Source organism: Cololabis saira, chromosome 2, assembly GCF_033807715.1.
Source record: "Cololabis saira isolate AMF1-May2022 chromosome 2, fColSai1.1, whole genome shotgun sequence".
Taxonomy (NCBI): domain Eukaryota; kingdom Metazoa; phylum Chordata; class Actinopteri; order Beloniformes; family Belonidae; genus Cololabis; species Cololabis saira.
In genome coordinates, this window is record NC_084588.1 from 35,077,345 (window position 1) to 35,097,088 (window position 19,744).

At 42.1% G+C, this 19,744-nt stretch overlaps 1 protein-coding gene across 1 annotated transcript; it reads right to left on the reverse strand.

Annotated features, from left to right (window-relative positions):
* Positions 1-2,890: 2,890 nt before the first annotated feature.
* Positions 2,891-19,132, reverse strand: qser1 (glutamine and serine rich 1). Its single transcript, XM_061744452.1, has 13 exons — positions 18,633-19,132; positions 13,767-13,876; positions 13,492-13,629; positions 7,714-10,998; positions 6,371-6,675; positions 5,714-5,830; positions 5,484-5,617; positions 5,214-5,401; positions 4,954-5,094; positions 4,771-4,868; positions 4,481-4,627; positions 4,199-4,294; positions 2,891-4,086 (listed from the first exon to the last, which is right to left on the reverse strand). Exons 1-13 carry the CDS (start codon positions 18,740-18,742, stop codon positions 3,946-3,948), a joined length of 5,010 nt encoding a protein of 1,669 aa, XP_061600436.1. The 5' UTR covers positions 18,743-19,132; the 3' UTR covers positions 2,891-3,945.
* Positions 19,133-19,744: the final 612 nt, after the last annotated feature.

Here is a 19,744-nt window from a genome sequence, read left to right on the forward strand (position 1 = left end):
CAAATTAGTTTCATTCACATTTGTTTATCACAAGCTAGCTGTATGAGGAAAAATTGCAAGCAGATGGCTGTTATCTTGAAATCCTGCGTAAAGTATGCTGGGAAATGTGTTTTGAAGACTACAAGCATTGTAAGAAAACACGTCTAAAGAGAAAAAAGTGGTCCCGCTGGTCTCGGTCTAAAAGATCCCGTTAACAAGTAGTTTGGATTTTCAAGGTACTGTGACATCACAGACCCAGATCAGAGCAGAATTATCCGGATTTCTCATGTTTATATCTACTCAACTTCACGTCACGCTGCATTTGCTGTACCTCAGAAGTAGGTAGTACAAAGCTGTAATTATACTTTCAAAGAAGTACACTCCACAGAAGAGGTGTCAAGTAACGAAGTACAAATACTTTGTTACCTTACTTAAGTAGAAATTTTGGTTATCTATACTTCACTGGAGTAATTATTTTTCAGACGACTTTTTACTTTTACTCCTTACATTTTCACGCAATTATCTGTACTTTTTACTCCTTACATTTTAAAAACAGCCTCGTTACTCTATTTCATTTCGGCCTTTATAAAAAAACTATCCAGTTAAATTGCTCCATCCGGATTGAGTGAATTTGGTTGTGGTTGTGGCACAGATGTTCTTGTCCAGTTTTGTTCTTACATCCGCTTTTGTCCTTAATGGCTTTTTTCTCCCTTACATTACTTTTACTTTTATACTTTAAGTAGTTTTGAAACCAGTACTTTTATACTTTTACTTGAGTAAAAAACTTGAGTTGATACATTTTTATTTTTAAACTCTAGTATCTATACTTCTACCTGAGTAATGAATGTGAATACTTTTGACACCTCTGCTCCACAGAAGAGGGGGCAGAGTGGACTCAAGTGGCCGACTCCACCCCCCAAAACCAGCTGCTATGAACCGAGCTACAAAGGTGTGTCCCTAAAGGGAACTTTTTAGTGTCCGGACTGAAGAATAAAACAGATGTTTAATATTAACCTCTAGAAATTGTGTCAGAAAAGTTTGTGTGTCATTTTCACATGAATCATAACTTTGTTGTTCATATTTATTTTGGGAGTGTACATGCATAAATTGCAACGCTTTAAACCTTGAAAAGACATTTGGACGAATCCATTTCCGCTGCATATGTTAACTATATCTTATAATTCAAGTATATCTTGTAAGTTGACTTTATCATGGCGTCTCTGCCCCTGACTTGTATTTGTACCCTGTAAGAAAATAAATCAGTGATGCCACTGGGGCTTACGGGTAAACTGTTAGCATTGAAAGACCAAACCTGGAGTTCAAATGGTTCAAGAACAGGAGCTTCTGAATTAATTATCAGTAATTGGAAGATTTGTATTGGAAGGGATGAGAATGAATACATGAAAATAATGAAATCTTACTCACAGTCAAACGTTCTTCTAGTGAAATTGTTTTCTGGATAAAGTACCTTCAATTGCAAAAAAATAAATACTTGACATTTTCAAAGAATAACAAGACATGCTAAGTTTTATAGATTTCTGCAGCTTGAGTTTTGTAGATTTATATACAAAGGGCACTTCCTGCTTGAAGGAAACTATATATAATCCAGACAAGAAAAGAAACCACTGGCTGAGGGTTAAACTGGTTTTACGACTCTTCAAGAGAATGTATTGCAGTCTGACACGCTGGTATTTTGTAAACTTGTCTCAAAGCCTCCTCAGCACTCCAGAGTGCCATGTTTCACACCAACACACAGAGGAAAAAGTAATTGATAAGGTCAGACCAATACTTACTCCAGTGCCATTTCATGTTTGCAGAAAACCTCACCTACTCCTCTCTTTCTCCACCACACTTATCAGTCATGAACTGTTAAACAAGTTTTCATTCCAGTTATGATGATGACAAATAACCTGAGGAATTTTCCCCAGAAAAAAAGAAACTACAAGTGAAGCGTTCATCCTTCTCAAGAAAAGTTCATGTCATAAGTAAGAAATGTATTGTAATAATGGATTGCAACTATTGATGTCTATCAGCTCAGCTGGAGTCTGCTGTGTAACCTGCATAACTGATGAGATATAAAACTAAGTCATCATCAGACAGGAGACATTTCACAAGCCAACACACAATCAATGCTTTGCAGTCTTAAGCAATACCTTGTGCCACCCGCTTCTGTGCCCTTTTCACATTCCCATGCAGCGTGGCGGGTCCTCTCATCCCGTCTCCCACATATGGAACAATGCAGTTCATTACAAATTCATATGGTTTTCATGTGGAGAGCAGACGCTCAAGTGTCTGTCCCGACCAGTTGTGCCTCTGCTGGAATCCCGAACGCCTGGCAGAGCGATCTGTCCTCCACCCCCGAGCCTCCCGAGCTCTAAAGGACAGAGGACAGTGGCTTTCCTCACAGCGACGTCGCTCCACCACAGAGACACTTTTGTTTTTTGGTGCTTGCCTTTTTTTTTTTTCTTTGCATTGTGGCTGGTCAATCATATTTTATTCATCAGCTCCGAGATGCTTTCAGACGGCATAAAGTCAACCTCCCAGACACAGTGAATAGTTGGGGGATGAGAGTATGGCAGCTCAGCATCACCACTGATTTCCTCTTTGTCCTACTGAAGCACGTGAGCAAATATTAACTGCGCAGCACACGCAAGCAGTGGAAGTTTAACTTTAACAAACTATTTAAAGGATAAATAAACAGAAGAAAGAGAAAGAAAAGCAGATTGTTGGCACTGATTCAGACCAGGAGCAGTATTGAGACTCTTCCGGACCTCCACTTTCATCTGCTTCTTTTAAAAAATAAAATCCGTGATTGTTTCCTGGTTTACTCCGGGTGTTAAGAGCACAGCGAGGAATTTCAGGCACCGTCAATTCAGTAAAAATATCAATACAAACATCTAATACATGTGCAATTTTATTTACAAACTGTGTTTTTATAGAACAAGATTTTTTTTTTGACATCATAAAACTTGTAACTGACTCAAAGAGTCAACTGTAGAGAACTGTGAAAAGAAAAGACAATTTAAATTGTAATGAACATCGTATAACAATATTTACTTCTGAGGAAAATATAGATTTGTCATAAAATGTGGGCTATGTAGATAAAACAATATAAAGACAACTTTGATTCATTTCATGTCACCCCAAGACATTTCAAAGTAGTGATTTCTGATCGGCGGGAGTGAAACCAGAACCAGAACAGCACCCAGTCCATCAAAATGCATCCCGACGAGCAAAGGAGTGTTTGATGCACAAAAGTAAAACCACGACATCACCAAAGTTCGCAGTTGCTCAGTTCCACAGCAGAACTGCAGCAGTTCCCACCTTCCATCTGTTTTATACAAAATGTACATTACATATATATAAGACTTGGCACTCCATTATAAAATGGATATCTCAGAAACAGTATGCAGCTAGCTGAATAGACTCTCTTTGTACAGTAAATCAGCTCCGTGTGTGAGCGTACTTGAATGATTTATCATGAAGACTTGTTTAAAGCAGTAGGCAAGAAGGTTTCTGTGTTTTCATCTGCCATGCTCTACCTTCTATGCAGACTGCTTTCTACCTAGTGCATACTCATGTGTTATAACGTGACATTCAAAGGAAAAAGATTATTAAAAAAAGCCAATATAAATCTATGAAAAGGCCCATAAAAAGCAGGCTTTTAAAACTACAAAAAAAAAAAAACAATGACTAGGAGATGCACCATTTGAAAGTCTTCCAAATTTCTCACCCAAACAAAAATCAATGTACTGCGTTGCGCAAATTTCTGCTTTCCACTAGGATGCAGCGGTGGAGAGGATACATTTCCACAGCTCTCCTGCTGCATCTTTTACACCTCAAATCTCCCGGTAGGATTGATCCACTTCCCCCTCCGCTACCGCTTGGACCTGGAGGCATCCTCTCGTCTTCAAGCACAGACCTCTTTCTTTTTCTCCTTTTTTCACTCAGTGTCCCGAGGAGGAATCATCTGCAGACCTGCTGCACTTGACTGATTAGCTCTCCAAAGCGATCAAAGAGCCCCTCCACCCAAGGTCCGTTCTGCAGACACTTCTGCACAGTCTCCACCTGCCCAAGGTCCCCGGCCTGAACACGCAGAGATGCAATCTGGAGGAAACCACCACAAAAAATCATTTTCAATGACATCAAGAAACGTTTCACTGGGAAAATTTGTATCTGATGCTAAATCTGCTAAATACAAGTGACGGCAGTATCCTACCTCATCCCTACACATGAGGTATGTGTGGTATTTGTAATGCTGTAAAGAGTGGTACAGAGAGAACCACTGAGTTTTCTGCTGGTCCACCGTATACTCCTAGAAGAGAGAAAAAGTAGAGCCAGTTACATCCAGGATATGGTGTAATTTGTTACTGATATTACAAGGAAATGGCATGAGAGGAAAGGGGGGAATGGTGGCTTAACGGTGCACGGGAAACAAAGAAGACAAGCGGTGACACTGCGCCCCCTCCTGGACAGAAAGAGAATAATGTCCATGACTGACCTGGGGCAATTTGTTGGGCATCTTGTAGGGCTTCATAGTCTTCTTGTTGTAGGCCTTTCCACTGAGACGTACCTTAAAGGCCGGGGTTTCTCCATCCTTCTTCAGCTCAGTCACCACTGAGATCTCTGGGAAGCTGTCTAGAGATGTCTGCAAAAGGACATTTCGGTCACAAAGTGGAATGAAGATTTCATATTTATTCTTAAATTTCATTTCCCCCTCCTTCTCATCTGCCATCAAATGTTTGCATGTTTAGTTAACTTTACGTGCAACAGTTTCATACTCAAACTCACCTTCAGGACATGTCCTATGTGCAGTTTGTGAAGCAGACGTTTCCTGTTCTCCGTGATCATCCCATCTACCTTTTTCATATGTGGCAGCAGCAGTTCATCTGAAACGAGAACAAATAAATATGTACAATACTAATAAGCCACTCTAATATTAGTTCATATGTTAGAAATAAAATAATCCCTGACCATTTGCTCTCTCAAGTGCTGCCATCACGTCTTCGTCCAGGGCGACGCTGATGAGCAGCTCCACAAAGCTCTTGAACGTCTCCTTCATGGTCCGTGTGTTGAGGAACCGTGAAGCAAACGGCGGGTTTAACTCTGAGAGAGCTTATCAGGGAGACACAACATCCAGAGGGCGTCAAAGGGGAGGAAGGTAGAAATTTAGATCAAGGCCATCACATTTTTTCAACTATCTGTGACGAAGATGAAGGAAAAGGCTTTTTCACCATCATCTTCACCCCCTTCGTCTGGAGATGATCCCGAAGCGATTTGGGAAAACTCTTCTTTCCACTTCCTCCTCTTCTTGGGCGGCGGCTCCGCCCTTGGCTTCACTTGTTTGGGTTTGGGCTTTTGGCTCTGGGGAAGTGAAGAAGGCGGAGCTGTCAATCCCAGCAAAGTTTTCACCTGGACGCTCCTGTAAGGCAGAACACGGACAGTTACACCTGAGACCAGCCATTTTCACTAAAGTGATTCAACAGTCGGTGCTCCGCGTTTACCTGAGAGAGTTCATCGGCTTGCAGCGCGGCTTCCGACTACAAACGCGCACATACTCCCTTTTGTTAACAGTGTCCAGGAATTTCACATACACTCTCTGGTACATGGTCTTGGCGTCACCAAAGTATCCAAGGTACTACGTACACAAATGGCAAAAATGTTAAATGTTTTAGGGGGGGGGGGGGGGGACAGACAGAATTAGTTTGAACTATCAAATCCATCTTTAACTTACACTGTTTGTAGCAGAGAAAACTCTCCTTCCGTCTCTCAGCTCAGGCACAAATTTCTGCAGCAGAGCCTTCTGGACCTTCCAGATAGCCGGAGGTTCACTGCCCGCCCTCATCATCACCTGGACACATGCAAGCAACAGTAACAGGAGACTCAGTATTTGGTATTTAAGCACTTACAGATAAATTCATCTGGGGATACTAAAACATGAGGATATGGATGATCTACAAAGTTCAGGTATGTCATTTGAAATGACAAGTGCATTGAAATGAATACACTCCACTGCAAAACCGCTCTGCAGAGTAGCTCTGATTCAACCTTTCTGGCAAACTCTGCTTTAAAAGAGCATGCACCATGTTTTCAGTGTCTTTCTCAAGAGGGAAAAAGGTGGAAAAAAAGCCCAAAAGAACTTGAGACAACAGATGCAAAGCTCCTATTTGAGATGTTTTACATTTGTACATTTGTAACTCATCTGTGTTTTCTTATTCTCTTATGTATTTTTAAGCAGAAGAACATTTTCTTGCGATCATTTTCTTTCAAATAATCAGCATTTGTGATGTAAAATGGAGTAATTGTCGACTGTTTAGAAGCACTTAGGAGCTTGTTAAAGAAAAACAAAAGAAAAGAGAACTACAAGGTGTAAAAGTCAAGTTTCAGGTACCTTCAGGGTTTCGATATCCTCGTTCCTGACAACAAACTCGTCTCTTTCGCGGTACATTCCCTCCCCCCCGCTGTCAGACAGCTCCTCGTCGGTCAGTCCCTCCATGGCCACGTTCAGTAACTGTGCAGCTAGCTGGTCTGACGGCGTGTCCTTATACTCTTCTTTGGTCACGTATGCCGTCCTGCCCGGGGCTGGGGGTGTCGGTGGGGCAGGGGGGGCTACCTGCGGCAGGCAGGCCTGCATGGGAGTGTGTGACACAGCGGGCTCTTGGTCTGGTTTCATCAGCAAACCGTGAATTTGGTTATCTGGAAAATATATGAAAAAGGGTTGCAAATATATGAAAAAATGGAAAACCCACTGCCCACTGGATTTCTAACTTTAGGAATACATTTAGATTTCAGATAGTAGTATAGTCATGAATTATAGAAATGCACCAACTGAACTTTTTTCCACAAATGCATTTATTGTCACAGAATATATATATATATATACCGTATTTTCTGGACTATAAGCCGCACCTGTATATAAGCCGCACCCGCTCTATTTAAAAAAAAAAAAGATATGCAAGCCGCAGATATTTATGTTGTTAGATTAGATATTTAATACATGTACAGAACCATTTTGAACTGTAAATGATGTACATGTTTGTACCTAAATAGATCCTTTCCTAACAGTGTCTTTTAACACGGCAGCAACTTTGCTGATTAAAACGGGACAGAACCAAGAGAAAATAACCGGTATTTATTTATCTATTTATCTGTTTGAAATCTGCTTCTACCTACTTCTATCTGCTAAAGAAGAAGTAGCGTATTCTTCTTTGCATTTATTTTGTCTTAGTTTTTATTCTAATTCCGGTTAGCACTCCCCTTAGCGGTGGAAGAAAAATCCACAGAATAGCCGCACCTTTGTATAAGCCGCATGGTTCAAAACCTATGAAAAAAGTAGCGGCTTATAGTCCAGAAAATACGGTATATATGTATATATATATATATATATATATATATATATATATATATATATATATATATATATATATATATATATATACGCCTGATATCCAAAGACAGAGCTGAGTATTGACTCCTATCAATGCTGTGGTAACAATAACAGCGTTTGTATTTGAATCAGTGTGATTCTTTCAGTTCTTTCAAAGCTACTCATATTCAGAGGTGGATAATCCAGGTGCCATAAAGTAAAAACGCTGCCATGTTTCTGGAGCAGCCTGTACATTTAGACCAGCTAGCTGCAGAGGAGCTGGTCTAGTGATTTTTACTTCATGGCACCAGGATTCTCCACCACCATCCTAGTGCAGGTTTTGATGAGCTTCTGCAGGATACTGTTACCTGTTCTTGATTTCCGATCGGAGGATTCATCCAGAGACGACAGCGCCGAGCTGATGCTGTTCCTCAGAGCCTGGTTCTTGCCGGTGCTCTCCTCTTCGTCTGAGCTGAACGACGGCAAGGTCTCCAAGTTCTTTTGCAGATCTTCGTCCAGACGTTTCTGCTGAGAGCTCACTGCCGGAGACTCTTGGGGCAGAAAGGGTCTGGGCAGAGCTTGCACTTTGAGAGGCAAAGCAGGCAACACGCACAGTTTGGATGAAGTGGAGGGTTTTCTCTGCCGATTAATCGTCCGTGTTGGGCTTGGGGAGTATTGCTGTTTGGGGCCAGATTTGATAAAGTCCAGGAAGGAGCCAATGAAGCCCGTTTTGACCTCTGGCTGTTTCTCTTCCACCTCACGAATCTTCTGCCTGATCCTCTCTTGTTGTGGACAGCTATCGTACACGCTGTGTGAAGCAGACGGCGAGCCCACTTCACTCCCTTTGGAGGTTGGCCGCTTTGCTTGCCCGCTGCGTTTGGCCGTTTTTGTAAGTCCGCCATCATCCTCCGGACCTCCGGGTTTGGTCAAGGACTTGGAGCGAGTCTTCTTTTTGGGAGAATCCCCACCACCGTCGGGACTGTCTGCATCTGCACATTTAGCATTCCCTTTGACGCTATTCTGGACCCCTGCGGGGTCAAACGCCTGTCCGGCCGAGTGGTAGCCGCTCTCAGAGCCCCTTCCATTTCCGTTTGTGACCAGCTCGGTCGGGCTATCGTGGTGAGTCTGACCCTGGCAACCTGTAGCCTTCTGAGCTTCATTTAGTGTCATACTGATGGTGTGGCATTTGGTGTTCGTCATGACTGGATTTTGTGCGGAAGAAAAGCTTGGCGATGCGTGTCTCATATCCACAGTCTGAAGGTGACCTCTGGAATCAACTGGACTTGCCATCCCCCCCATTTCAGCCTCAGCATTGGATGCAGATTTAACAAAGTCTTGTGGCGTGACGCCACAGGCTGCCACGGTGGCAGCCAGGATGTCGTCTACATTTGACAAGATATTTCTTTCATCTGCCATCAGTATAGAGTCGGGGAAACAAATGGAGTTGAGAGCAAAGTGGTTCTTGGCATCAACTGTGTGGCTGTAGTGGTGTTTAGAGGAAGAGGAGCTTTCTGCGTTTGCTTCGGACACTACCGTGCCTTGCTGAGTCTGGGTTTCAGGCCCACTGGGGCCCAGGAGGTCTTGATCAGTCTGAAGGTACTGGACGTGACCTGCAGCAACACTCTGAGGGGGTTGGATACCTTGCACTGACACCAGCTTTGACGTATTCTGACTGCTGTGGACCAGAGGCTGCTGGACCAGAATCATTTGGTTGGGCTCCAGTAGAACCTGACCGCTGGGGACTGTGATGAACTGGGTGTGCGCTGTTGGGGCCTGGCTCTGCGACTGACTATGGCTCTGGTGGTTCTGTTGGTGGGACTCAGGAGAGCAGATCTGAAGATGGTGCGGCTTGGGCTGCTCCGAGCACAGCGCTACATGGGAGGGCACGATAATGGAGTTTGTAGTTTTCGTATTGGCCGTTTTATGAGAATTGGTACTGCTTGAATTGATCTGGTGCTGGCTCACAGAACCCATCTGTTCATCCTTCACTTGTGCTGAACCTGCATGACCTAGTCCCATGGGCTGCTCATCAGAACGTGAATTGCTTCGGATAACACTTTGCGGTTTGTGATCGTCCATTTTTGAAACAACATAAATGACATTGTTCTGACAGGCCACGCTGTTGTCGGCTGCAGAGACCATGGATGCCTGCCGAAGACCATCCATGTCCTGGAGAGGAAGCTCTACGAGTTTTCCTTTGTCATACGTTGGTTTTATGTCCTGTATCGACGACGCTATGCTATTTTGCAACACTTGAGAAGCCGAAGAGTAGGTGGACATTGGTAAGGATAAAACATTGTGGGACTGCGTCTGCTGATGGGAGAGAGTATTGTGTGTTTTATCTCCTTCCGAGTTCTGCATCTGAGCGTAGTTCACGGTTGAATTTGATGTGGCAAGAGTCTGTACACATGTGGGTGGGTACGAAGAGTTAAGGGATTGTCCCGTGGCATAGCTTTGAGAACGAGTTCCCAGAGCTTGTTCCTGTGATTGAGATGTGAAAGTCAAATTCAGGGCCCCCTGAGAGTGGGATGTAGAGTAACTCTCAGAGGGATTTCCCGGGCATAAGCTCTGAACCTGCGCTCCATACTGGATCTCCTGCTCTTGGTTTAGCTGAGGGGCCGGCGAGTAGACAAGAGTTTGGCTTACAGATGCCACACTATCAGAGTGGCTTGAGAGCGAAGGCAAAGTCGTGTAGAGGGAAGAGAGTTTGTCTGAGGTGGAATGGGAGGCCTGTGACTGTGAGAGTGGTGTGATATAGGTTTGAGCGAAACTGCTGGACATTAGGTTAGATAGCTGGACTGCCTGCTGATTTGCAATCACCAAGTGCTCCTTCTGAGCAGGGGAGGGGAAGCGCTCAGGAGACCCTGTCGTCAGGGTCTGAGAGTGGATCTCTTCATCCCTGGCAGAGTGCGGAGCTAGCTTGGAAGGGCAGTCTTTATCTTTCAGCAGGGAAGTGGATGAGTAAGCCTGTGTTACGCAATCCGTTTTGGGTTGTGGAGAACCACTGATACCATGGCTGGAGTCTGCTGTTGTGGAGGGGCTGGAGGACACTGGAGTGTGACAGGAGGAATCCTGCTGGTAGGATGCATCTGCTTCACTGCCAGAGCCAAAGTACCCCTGTAAGGAGTGATCTGAATTTGGCAACTGCTCTGAGGCAATGTGGTTTCCTGAAGGCCTTTGATGGTGTTTGATCACACTACATTCGCGCTGAAGAGCTCTTTCAATAGAACCGGAGAAAATCGTAGCCCCATAGGGTTGTGGGGCACTATGAGGCGTCGGCAGAGCAGAGGGAAGGAGGCTGAACTGCGGCTGTAAGAGGTGGGGGGCCGACTCCTGGGCCGAGCGGTAAGTGGAGGACTGCACGGGAAGAGCTGTGCCCAGAGATGGGGCAGAGAGATGATTGAAGGCCAGGGCAGTGGGAAGCACAGTTTGGCTCGATTTGAGATGTACCAGAGAATCGTGGTGAGAAAACAGGCCACTGGTGGAAGTGCTGAAGGCTGGATCCTGGAGAGCCAGAGAGGAGTTGGTAGCGTAACTCCTCGAAGGGTAGGCACCTGTGTGCTGATAGGATGACAGAACAGCAGGAGGGGGGAAAGTGGCTGTGGAAGGGAGGGCACCAGTCAAGTACAGCTCTGTAGTAGAGGTGTTGGTACCTAAAAGGAAGATGTTCAAAGGTAAAAATACAGGAGCTGCTAAATTAACAATTAACTGCTAAATAAAAATACAATTTGCACTTAAATAATACAAACATTATTTAACCACAAACAAGACAAAATGTGGAAATGGCCAATGTGATTGTATAAGGATTCTGCATTTACTTTGAATTTTTTATATATTTTTTTTCTTGTCAACTTCATTTTATAGGTTAAAATACACATTTTTATTGGCACTGTATTATCATTGCATTTCAGAGCTGCATAAGGTGCCCAAAAATGTTGGGACGGTAAAGCTTTTACCACTTTGTAATGCAGTCATTCTCTTCACAATACTTTAAAAAGGTGTTATTTTGTCCCATTGTTCCTAGGAATACATCTTAAAGCTAGGGTCTACGATCTTGAGTTTTTAAAAAAGAAGACACCTACTCCCCACACAAACTCCCTCCCCCCTGTGCTCTGCCTCACATGAAGCTCCCGCCTCCGACACACCCCCTCTGGTACGGGAGCCAGGACGACGTGTTGCTGTACTTTGGGCGGCAGGGAGTAGGTGAGGACTGTCCAATCATTGACATTCAAGCAGATTGACCAATAGGCGCCGTTCGGGCCGAATGGCGCCTATCGGTTGACTTCTTTGCAGGATTACAGCAGATAGAAGAAATATTTTCTTTTGGTTCTTTTTGCTAATCACATTTCATAGGTAACACTATTGGGCCATAACAACCTTACAAATGATTTTGATAAAAATGTACAATATGTAAAATCGTAGACCCTAGCTTTAAGGTTTGCAGATCAAACTTCTCCACATATTGTTTTGGGGTCAGGGCTGCAGGCAGGCCACTCCAGTACCCGTGCCACCTCCTCCCTTACCCTGGATTCACAGTGAAAACGTCACGGCATCCGGCCGCCATTCATTTTCTATGAAAGCGTGCGTCGAGAGGCATCGGAGGCGTCGGGAGCAGCGCGTCCAGAGCGTCAATTTGAAGTTGAAAAATCTCAACTTTATGCAAATGAGCAGCGGCGACGCCGAGGCAGCGTCCAATCACAGACCGGGATTCCCGAATGCAGATTGTACTTTCATGTACACACAAACATACACTCATTCACATGCGTACATGAGCATAGCTGTGCACTTACAAACTTATTTTATCAGGAATTAATATATTTCATCCAGCAAACTGACATTTTTGCTGATTTGACTGCCGTTTTTACCTGAACTGCTCAAGTGAAACACGTAACTGATGGTTGAGGGGCTGTATGGTCCAAACGATTTTATTTGCTACATCGATCCAGTTTAAACAATATGACCAAATCCGCTCCGACCCAGTGTGTCAGTGTTCACCGCAGACAGACGGAAATAACGCTAAAATATAAAGAAGGCTTCCCAAAGTGTGATCCATGGTGAAATAGGAAATTGAACATGTGCACGCTATGTATATATATAGATATATGCGACTATATGCACTTTGTTCCCTCCACTTCTGCAGCACAGCTTTAGCCCCGCCCACCGCAGGCGTCGACAGACTATAGTGTGAATCTACCAAGCAGCGCGATGCAGGCGTCAGGAGATTTTTGACGCTTTCAGTGTGAATCCAGCATTAGAAATGTCTTGTGTGCAGAATTTGGTTTTGCATTGTTTTGTTGATGAGTGCATGGCCGTTCAAGGAAAAGATGTGGCTTTGAAAGCAGCTTATGTTATTCAGATCACAGTGTACTGCTGTCATAGTAAAATAATGTATATTTGCCAGGGGTTCTGATACAACTCCATACCATCACTGAAGCCTGACTTTTAGTTTTGTTATCAACAACATCCGGATGATCCTTTTGTCTTTAGTCTGGAGCACACAGGAACAATACTCGTTCCATTCTCTGGTGGTCCATGTCAGATACCCCCGAGCCTAAGGGACTGTATGATACCTCTGGACAAGGTTAACTGTCCTTTGTGCCTGTAGCTCTGCATTGCAGTGCTTGACAAAGATTTTCCACAATAATCCTGTGTGACTGCATCAGCTAGTGATGAATAACTGTTCTTGATGCAGTTCACAGACATTCCTCTTAGGTTTAATGTCCTGCCTATAATCCTGAATGTTTAAATATCATAATATAAAAGAAAAAATATGCAAATCCCTACCAGTGCCTTACATTTTACTTACACAGACTCAGCTTCGCAAGGACACTGCCTTTAAACCAACTCATGATTATCATCGCCCGTTTAGTATAACATCATTATTTTAACTTCATTATTAGCCCTACATAGTCCTTGTCCCAATTTTTAAGAATTGCATTGCAGGCCTGAATTTGCAAAAAATTTAATTAAGTTGACAAGAAAAAAGCATTAAATAGGAGTTCCAGTGTGTGTGGGTTTTTTTTAAACTTTTTTCTTTTTCTTTCTTTATCTAAACTGGTGTTGTACAACTTGTAATAAAGCATAAAGGCTTGATTTGGTTCATATGATTTGAGTGTACTCATGTAACCAAGTTGATGTGTTCTTACCAGTGGGCCAAGATGGGGGTCTAAAAGGAGGAAGCAGCGAGGCACTAACAGGACCAGCCTGGAGACTTCTCGACTCCATGGCTGATAGGAAGCTCATTATTGAGGTCACGGGAGTATTACTGCGTGATTCAAGTGTTCCTGAAAGTTCAAATAAGGAAGGACGGATCATAATAGAAAGCATCAATGAACACTGAAAACCAAACACATCTAATAACATCTGTTTATTAGCTAAAAGTGATCTCTTCATAACTAAATGCTTGGCATCCGTAACTCACCTGCTGCAGCAGGAATGTGTGTTGTAGTATAGGTGGGAAGCTGGTTTGTGGAAGTGTAGTTTTGCTGCTGGAGGAGCTCGCCATCAAGCAGTCCGGCACCATAACTGGGACTGTTTGCACAAATAAACATGTAGTTCTCATAAGCACTCTCATCTTTACAAGCAACAGTGAGCCAGCCATTTAAGCCTGAGAAAATGAAGGGGATTGAGGAATTCAATCTACTAGCATTTTCAGTCATGTGAAAAAGAGAAAGTACTCCGTCTTTCATTTGCAAGGTTTAACATATCAGGACATTACTAAATATGTCTAATAATAATGTCTAATGTTTAACGAGTGTCTTTACTAATGTTGCAAAGGTTCATCCTATTATTGGTTTCACAGCCGGTCAGAAACTCCATCATTAATATTAATTAAACATTGTTCCCCAAGTAGTTGGAGACGTCTTTCCAAACCAAAGCTTTTCTCTTTATGTCACAATATCTCTTCAAACTCGTACCATGCAGCTCAGTAAGATGGGACATCACCAAAACTAGTCTTTGTGGCCTTTCAGATTCTCTGCAATTTTGGCGCTGCAGGGTCTCCCCTGCACAGGTCCCAAAAAAAAGCAAGAAGAAAGAAAGAAAGAAAGAAAGAAAGAAAGAAAGAAAGAAAGAAAGAAAGAAAGAAAGAAAGAAAGAAAGAAAGAAAGAAAGAAAGAAAGAAAGAAAAAATCCCATTGATGAGGTTCTTGTGTAACAAACATGGCGGATCTGAGTCATTACAGGTGTGCAGAACAGGTAGACTCATTTAATTGGTTTTTATCAATTCAATTTAATTGGTGTAGTTTAGAAGTATTTAATATTATTTTAGAGCAGTGATTTGGGGGCTCCAAAGACTGAATGTGGTGATAGATTTATAGTTACAAAGGTGGAGTTGAATTGGTATTTTTTTTATCGTCATTTTTATCGTTATCGGGATAAATGGCAGAAATTATCGTGATACATTTTTTAGTTCATACCGCCCATCCCTAGTCCACACCACATATAGAGAAGCTCATCCATCCCTTATCCTCCAGCAGAGCTGGCTACTGTAAACAGCCTGCTGTCAGGCCTTCCCAAAAAGATGACTGGACAGCCTAAGCTCACCGAGATCACTGCTGCCAGAATCCTAACGAGAACTAGAAAAACCCGAGTATGTCACCCCTCTCCTCAAATCTTCACACTGGCTCTTGAATCACAGCACAGACGGTGCATAACTGAGGCGTAACACTGGGCTCAATGATTGGATCAATTACACTGTGCAGCAGCATTCAGCAACAAATCCCAATATTATGGCCCATCAGCATCGGCACCTTGAACAGACATTGACGCACCATTTTAGCCGGTCATATTTAAGTGCAAGAGAACACCTGAACCTGTGGTAGATAATGATAGTGATAGATACTGAAAATCTCTGATTGTCACGTAGAGCATACACCAAGTAGTGCACTGAGATCTATTAGGCAGTCAGCTGGCAGAATCTCAAGTCAGAACCAAGCACGGTGAGCTGCATTCAGAAGATGGAATAAACTTACTGTTGATATTACATTTTCCCAAATTCTAAGTTTTATGGTTCAACAGAAAAGTTAGCTGTTTTCCTGTTCCCATCACTTTATCAGTTTACTGCTGCACCCACTATTGCATTATGTTGTTGTTACATAGTAATCTGTTTCTTTTTCTCCATATATCTTACATTTTCATTTATTAGTGTTATTTTGATCTGATTTTCTTTTTCTTAAATGTGTTTACTGCTCCCAGATTTTTGACTCGTTCCTTTGACTTTGTGGAGCACTGTGAATTAAGGATGCACCAATCACACTTTTTCAGTCTCGATACCGATAACGGTAGCTGGGGTTTGTGTATCCATCAATACCTCACATCACTGGTGAATTAAGGACAATCCACATTCGCTCACCAGCATTCAAATTCCAAATGAAATCCAATCAAATGTAAATTTAATAAAACGTAGCAGCTGAGACTGAACATACAAGAAACAAGGTCCCTTTATGCGTCATACATCAGCAACAAATTTAAAGTGAACAGATCAGCACATGGATTGGTATCATTTCTGACAACAGAGCTACACATTTTATCAATATATCCGATCCCAATATCAGATGGATGCAATACTGCTTTGAATTGCCTCTGTGCTTGAAATGTGCTGTAATATAACAACAATAATAATACATTTTACTTATAGGCACCTTTCTGTATGTTTAAAGCTGCCTTACTTTTCCAAGATCATTTAGCTAAGTTTTGTTTTAATAATATTGTATATATTTTGTTTGCCTGAAGTTGGACTGACAACCTGCCCGTTGTCCAAAGGGAGTGGATATAGTGGATATAAATGGTTAACTGGATATAAATAATGGATGGATATGTTTCTATCCTAAAATGTTGTTTGTGTGAAGCACTTTGTATCCGAAGTGAATCACCATAATAAAGAGATCAATACGTTTGACTTCCAAAAGTTATTTAAAAAAAGTTAGAAGAGTGGAAACTTGATACTTATTCTTGATATCTGACAAATGAGTTCATAATCCCTTCTTGGTGAAAATTCTCAGGAAAATGGAAAAACGTCAGATGTAATCAGATGCAGTCGGTCTAATCTGAAGTGCTGACTTTCTGCCAGAAGGTAAACATCAGCGGATGGACAGAACAAAGCTGAAAGGGAGTCATTCTGACTTTTTACGTCCCTTTTATGAGCCAAGCACACCAGATATCCATCACATGCAGCTATTACTTGTTAACTAACCTAAAAGGTATTTAAATGAATAAAATGGATACACCACATATGAAAAGATAAAAAAATAAATAAAAAAGTCAGATGATAACTGAGTTTCCAGAGAGTCTAAGTGAAATACCACTGCTCACTAGCAGCCACATGCCTTTAACATTTATGGGACACTGAGGTAATTAAAACAGTTTCACTATAATAAACTTTACTTAACACGCATCTGTAACCTGCTTATTCAAAAAAGAAAAAAAGACAAAGTTGTCAGCAAGGATCATCCCTCCTCCTATAATATGTTTGCCATGAAAATATGTTTGCCATGAAGATGGCAAACAAATGAGTTTAAGTTTGATGTGTCCAACTTTGGAAAGTTTTCCTGGCTGGTTAATACTGGCTAATAAAACATTAATAAGTGGCAGTAGGATGGTGTGTTATTTAGAGAAATGGACAGTAATCTGTCATGCCACATCTGTCACATAATGTGGCAGCATTAGTGACTAGTTGTGGTTTCAGAGAGCAGGTATAGGTCAGAGATTTAACCACAACTCAAGAAAGGTACAGAAAACACTATTTTTCCTCCATTATTCAGAGTTCATAAACACGTTGGAGAGACATTGCAGGTAGTGACACATGGAGAAATGTCTCCAGAAAATACAAACAATGTCACTATAATAAACTCCTATAGGAGAAAAGAAGACAATTTTGTCAGCGAGGATCCTCCCTCCTCCTATAATATGTTTGCCATGAAAATATGCTTGCCATGAAGATGGTAAACAAATGAGTTTAAGTTTGAAGTGTCCAACTTTGGAAAGTTTTCCTGGCTGGTTAATACTGGATAATAAAACATTAATAAGTGACAGTAAGATGCTGAGTATCTAGAGAAATGGACACTAATCTGTCATGCCACATCTGTCACATAATGTGGCAGCATTAGTGACTAGTTGTGGTTTCAGAGAGCAGGTATAGGTCACAGATTTAACCACAACTCAAGAAACGTACAGAAAACACTATTTTTCCTCCATTATTCAGAGTTCATAACCACGTTGGAGAGACATTGCAGGTAGTGACACATTGAGAAATGTCTCCAGAAAACAATACAAACAATTTCACTATAATAAACTTTACTTAACACGCATCTGTGACCTGGTTATTTAAAAAAGACAAAAGAAAAAAAGACAATTTTGTCAGCAAGGATCACCCCTCCTCCTATAATATGTTTGCCATGAAGATGGCAAACAAATGAGTTTAAGTTTGATGTGTCCAACTTTGGAAAGTTTTCCTGACTGGTTAATACTGGATAATAAAACATTAATAAGTGGCAGTAGGATGCTGAGTATTTAGAGAAATGGACACTAATCTGTCACATAATGTGGCAGCATTAGTGACTAGTTGTGGTTTCAGAGAGCAGGTATAGGTCAGAGATTTAACCACAGCTGTTCAACTCAAGAAACGTACAGAAAACACAATTTTTCCTCCATTATTCAGAGTTCATAAACACCTTGGAGAGACATTGCAGGTAGTGACACATTGAGAAATGTCTCCAGAAAACAATACAAACAATTTCACTATAATAAACTTTACTTAACACGCATCTGCAACCTGCTTATTTAAAAAAGAAGACAGTTTTGTCAGCAAGGATCCTCCCTCCTCCTATAATATGTTTGCCATGAAGATGGCAAACAAATGAGTTTAAGTTTGATGTGTCCAACTTTGGAAAGTTTTCCTGGCTGGTTAATACTGGATAATAAAACATTAATAAATGGCAGTAGGACGCTGAGTATTTAGAGAAATAGACACAGTAATCTGTCATGCCACATCTGTCACATAATGTGGCAGCATTAGTGACAAGTTGTGGTTTCAGAGAGCAGGTATAGGTCAGAGATTTAACCACAGCTGTTCAACTCAAGAAACGTACAGAAAACACTATTTTTCCTCCATTATTCAGAGTTCATTAACACGTTGGAGCAACATTGCTGTGGTGACACATGGAGAAATGTCTCTCTAATATTCCCGGGAGCAGAAGGAGCTGCTCTCTTCCCTCCAAAGACCGAGGCTAAAGGCCCGTCCATCCCCGGCGTTTCCTTGGGAAGGTGACCCGCCCTCTGCTGCGTTTACCTGGGTTTGATGGCCGCCGAGCCGCGGTCGTAGGCCCACGAAGCCGCGGTGTGGGCTGGTGCAGCCAGCGGGTCCGCGAAGCTGGAGCTCGGGTAGTCTCCGTCCATCATCCGGCCAGAGCGTCACGTCCCCGGCGGAGCTCGGAGCAGCAGCGCATCGTCGCAGCGCCGGGTCGGATCCGACCACCGGTTCTGTCCCGGGGAGGAGGAAAAACAAGCCCGTCTTGAAAAAAACAAAAAAAAATGTGTAAAAAAAAAAAAAAATAGAAGCGGCCGCCAAGCTGCTGATCACCTTTCCCCTCGGCGTGATTTGCTTATTTTTCGCTCATTTCCAGTCATGTAAGAAGTTAGTTTGGAGACTTCTGCATGTGAGGCAGGCAGGGGACACTGGACTGCAGCTGAAACTTTCCGCAAATATGATAGTGTTAACTCTGCAGACACGCCACAAATGTCTTTACACTATCGACTTTTAAAGGGAGAAACTATCGAGGGAATAGGTTCTCAATCTGTTTCGCCACGCTTTAAAAAAAAAAAAAAAAAAAAAAAAAAATCACGTGACCACACCAAAGAAAATCCCATGCTGTTTAAAGAGGCGTGGCGCTGATTTTGAATTGATCTATTATATATCTATACATTTACCTAACTGTCGCTCTATTATTTTTAATGAAAATGTATGGATGGTGCTTTTTATTACGGAAGAGTATTAGGAGAAAAATAAAAAATTATTATTTTAGAGGAGGAAGATTTTTTTTTTAATTGTGCACTTCGAGAAAAGTCGGAATGTCGAGAAAAAAGTCGAAATGTCTAGATCAGGGGTCGGCAACCCAAAATGTTGAAAGAGCCATATTGGACCAAAAACACAAAAAACAAATACCGTACTATGTCTGGAGCCGCAAAAAATGAAAAGTCTTGCAAAAGCCTTAGAATGAAGGCAAATGGCGAAAGGTCAAGAAAAAAGTAAACATTTCGAGAAAAAAGTCAAAATGTTGAGGAAATAGTCAAAATTTCGAGAAAAAAGTCAAAATGTCGAGCAAAAAGTCAAAATGTCAAGATTAATGTTGAAGTACAATCTCGAGAAAAAAGTCGAAATGTTGAGAAAAAAGTCGAAATGTT

What these genes read in the sequence shown, in the direction of transcription:
- qser1 (XM_061744452.1), bottom strand. Translation starts at nt 18,742, where the DNA reads ATGATGGACGGAGACTACCCGAGCTCCAGCTTCGCGGACCCGCTGGCT. An exon ending in TCGGCGGCCATCAAACCCAG is followed by an intron (nt 13,877 to 18,632) that starts GTAAACGCAGCA and finishes TTGTGCAAACAG; the next exon opens with TCCCAGTTATGGTGCCGGAC. An exon ending in CGATCGGAAATCAAGAACAG is followed by an intron (nt 6,676 to 7,713) that starts GTAACAGTATCC and finishes TATATTTTCCAG; the next exon opens with ATAACCAAATTCACGGTTTG.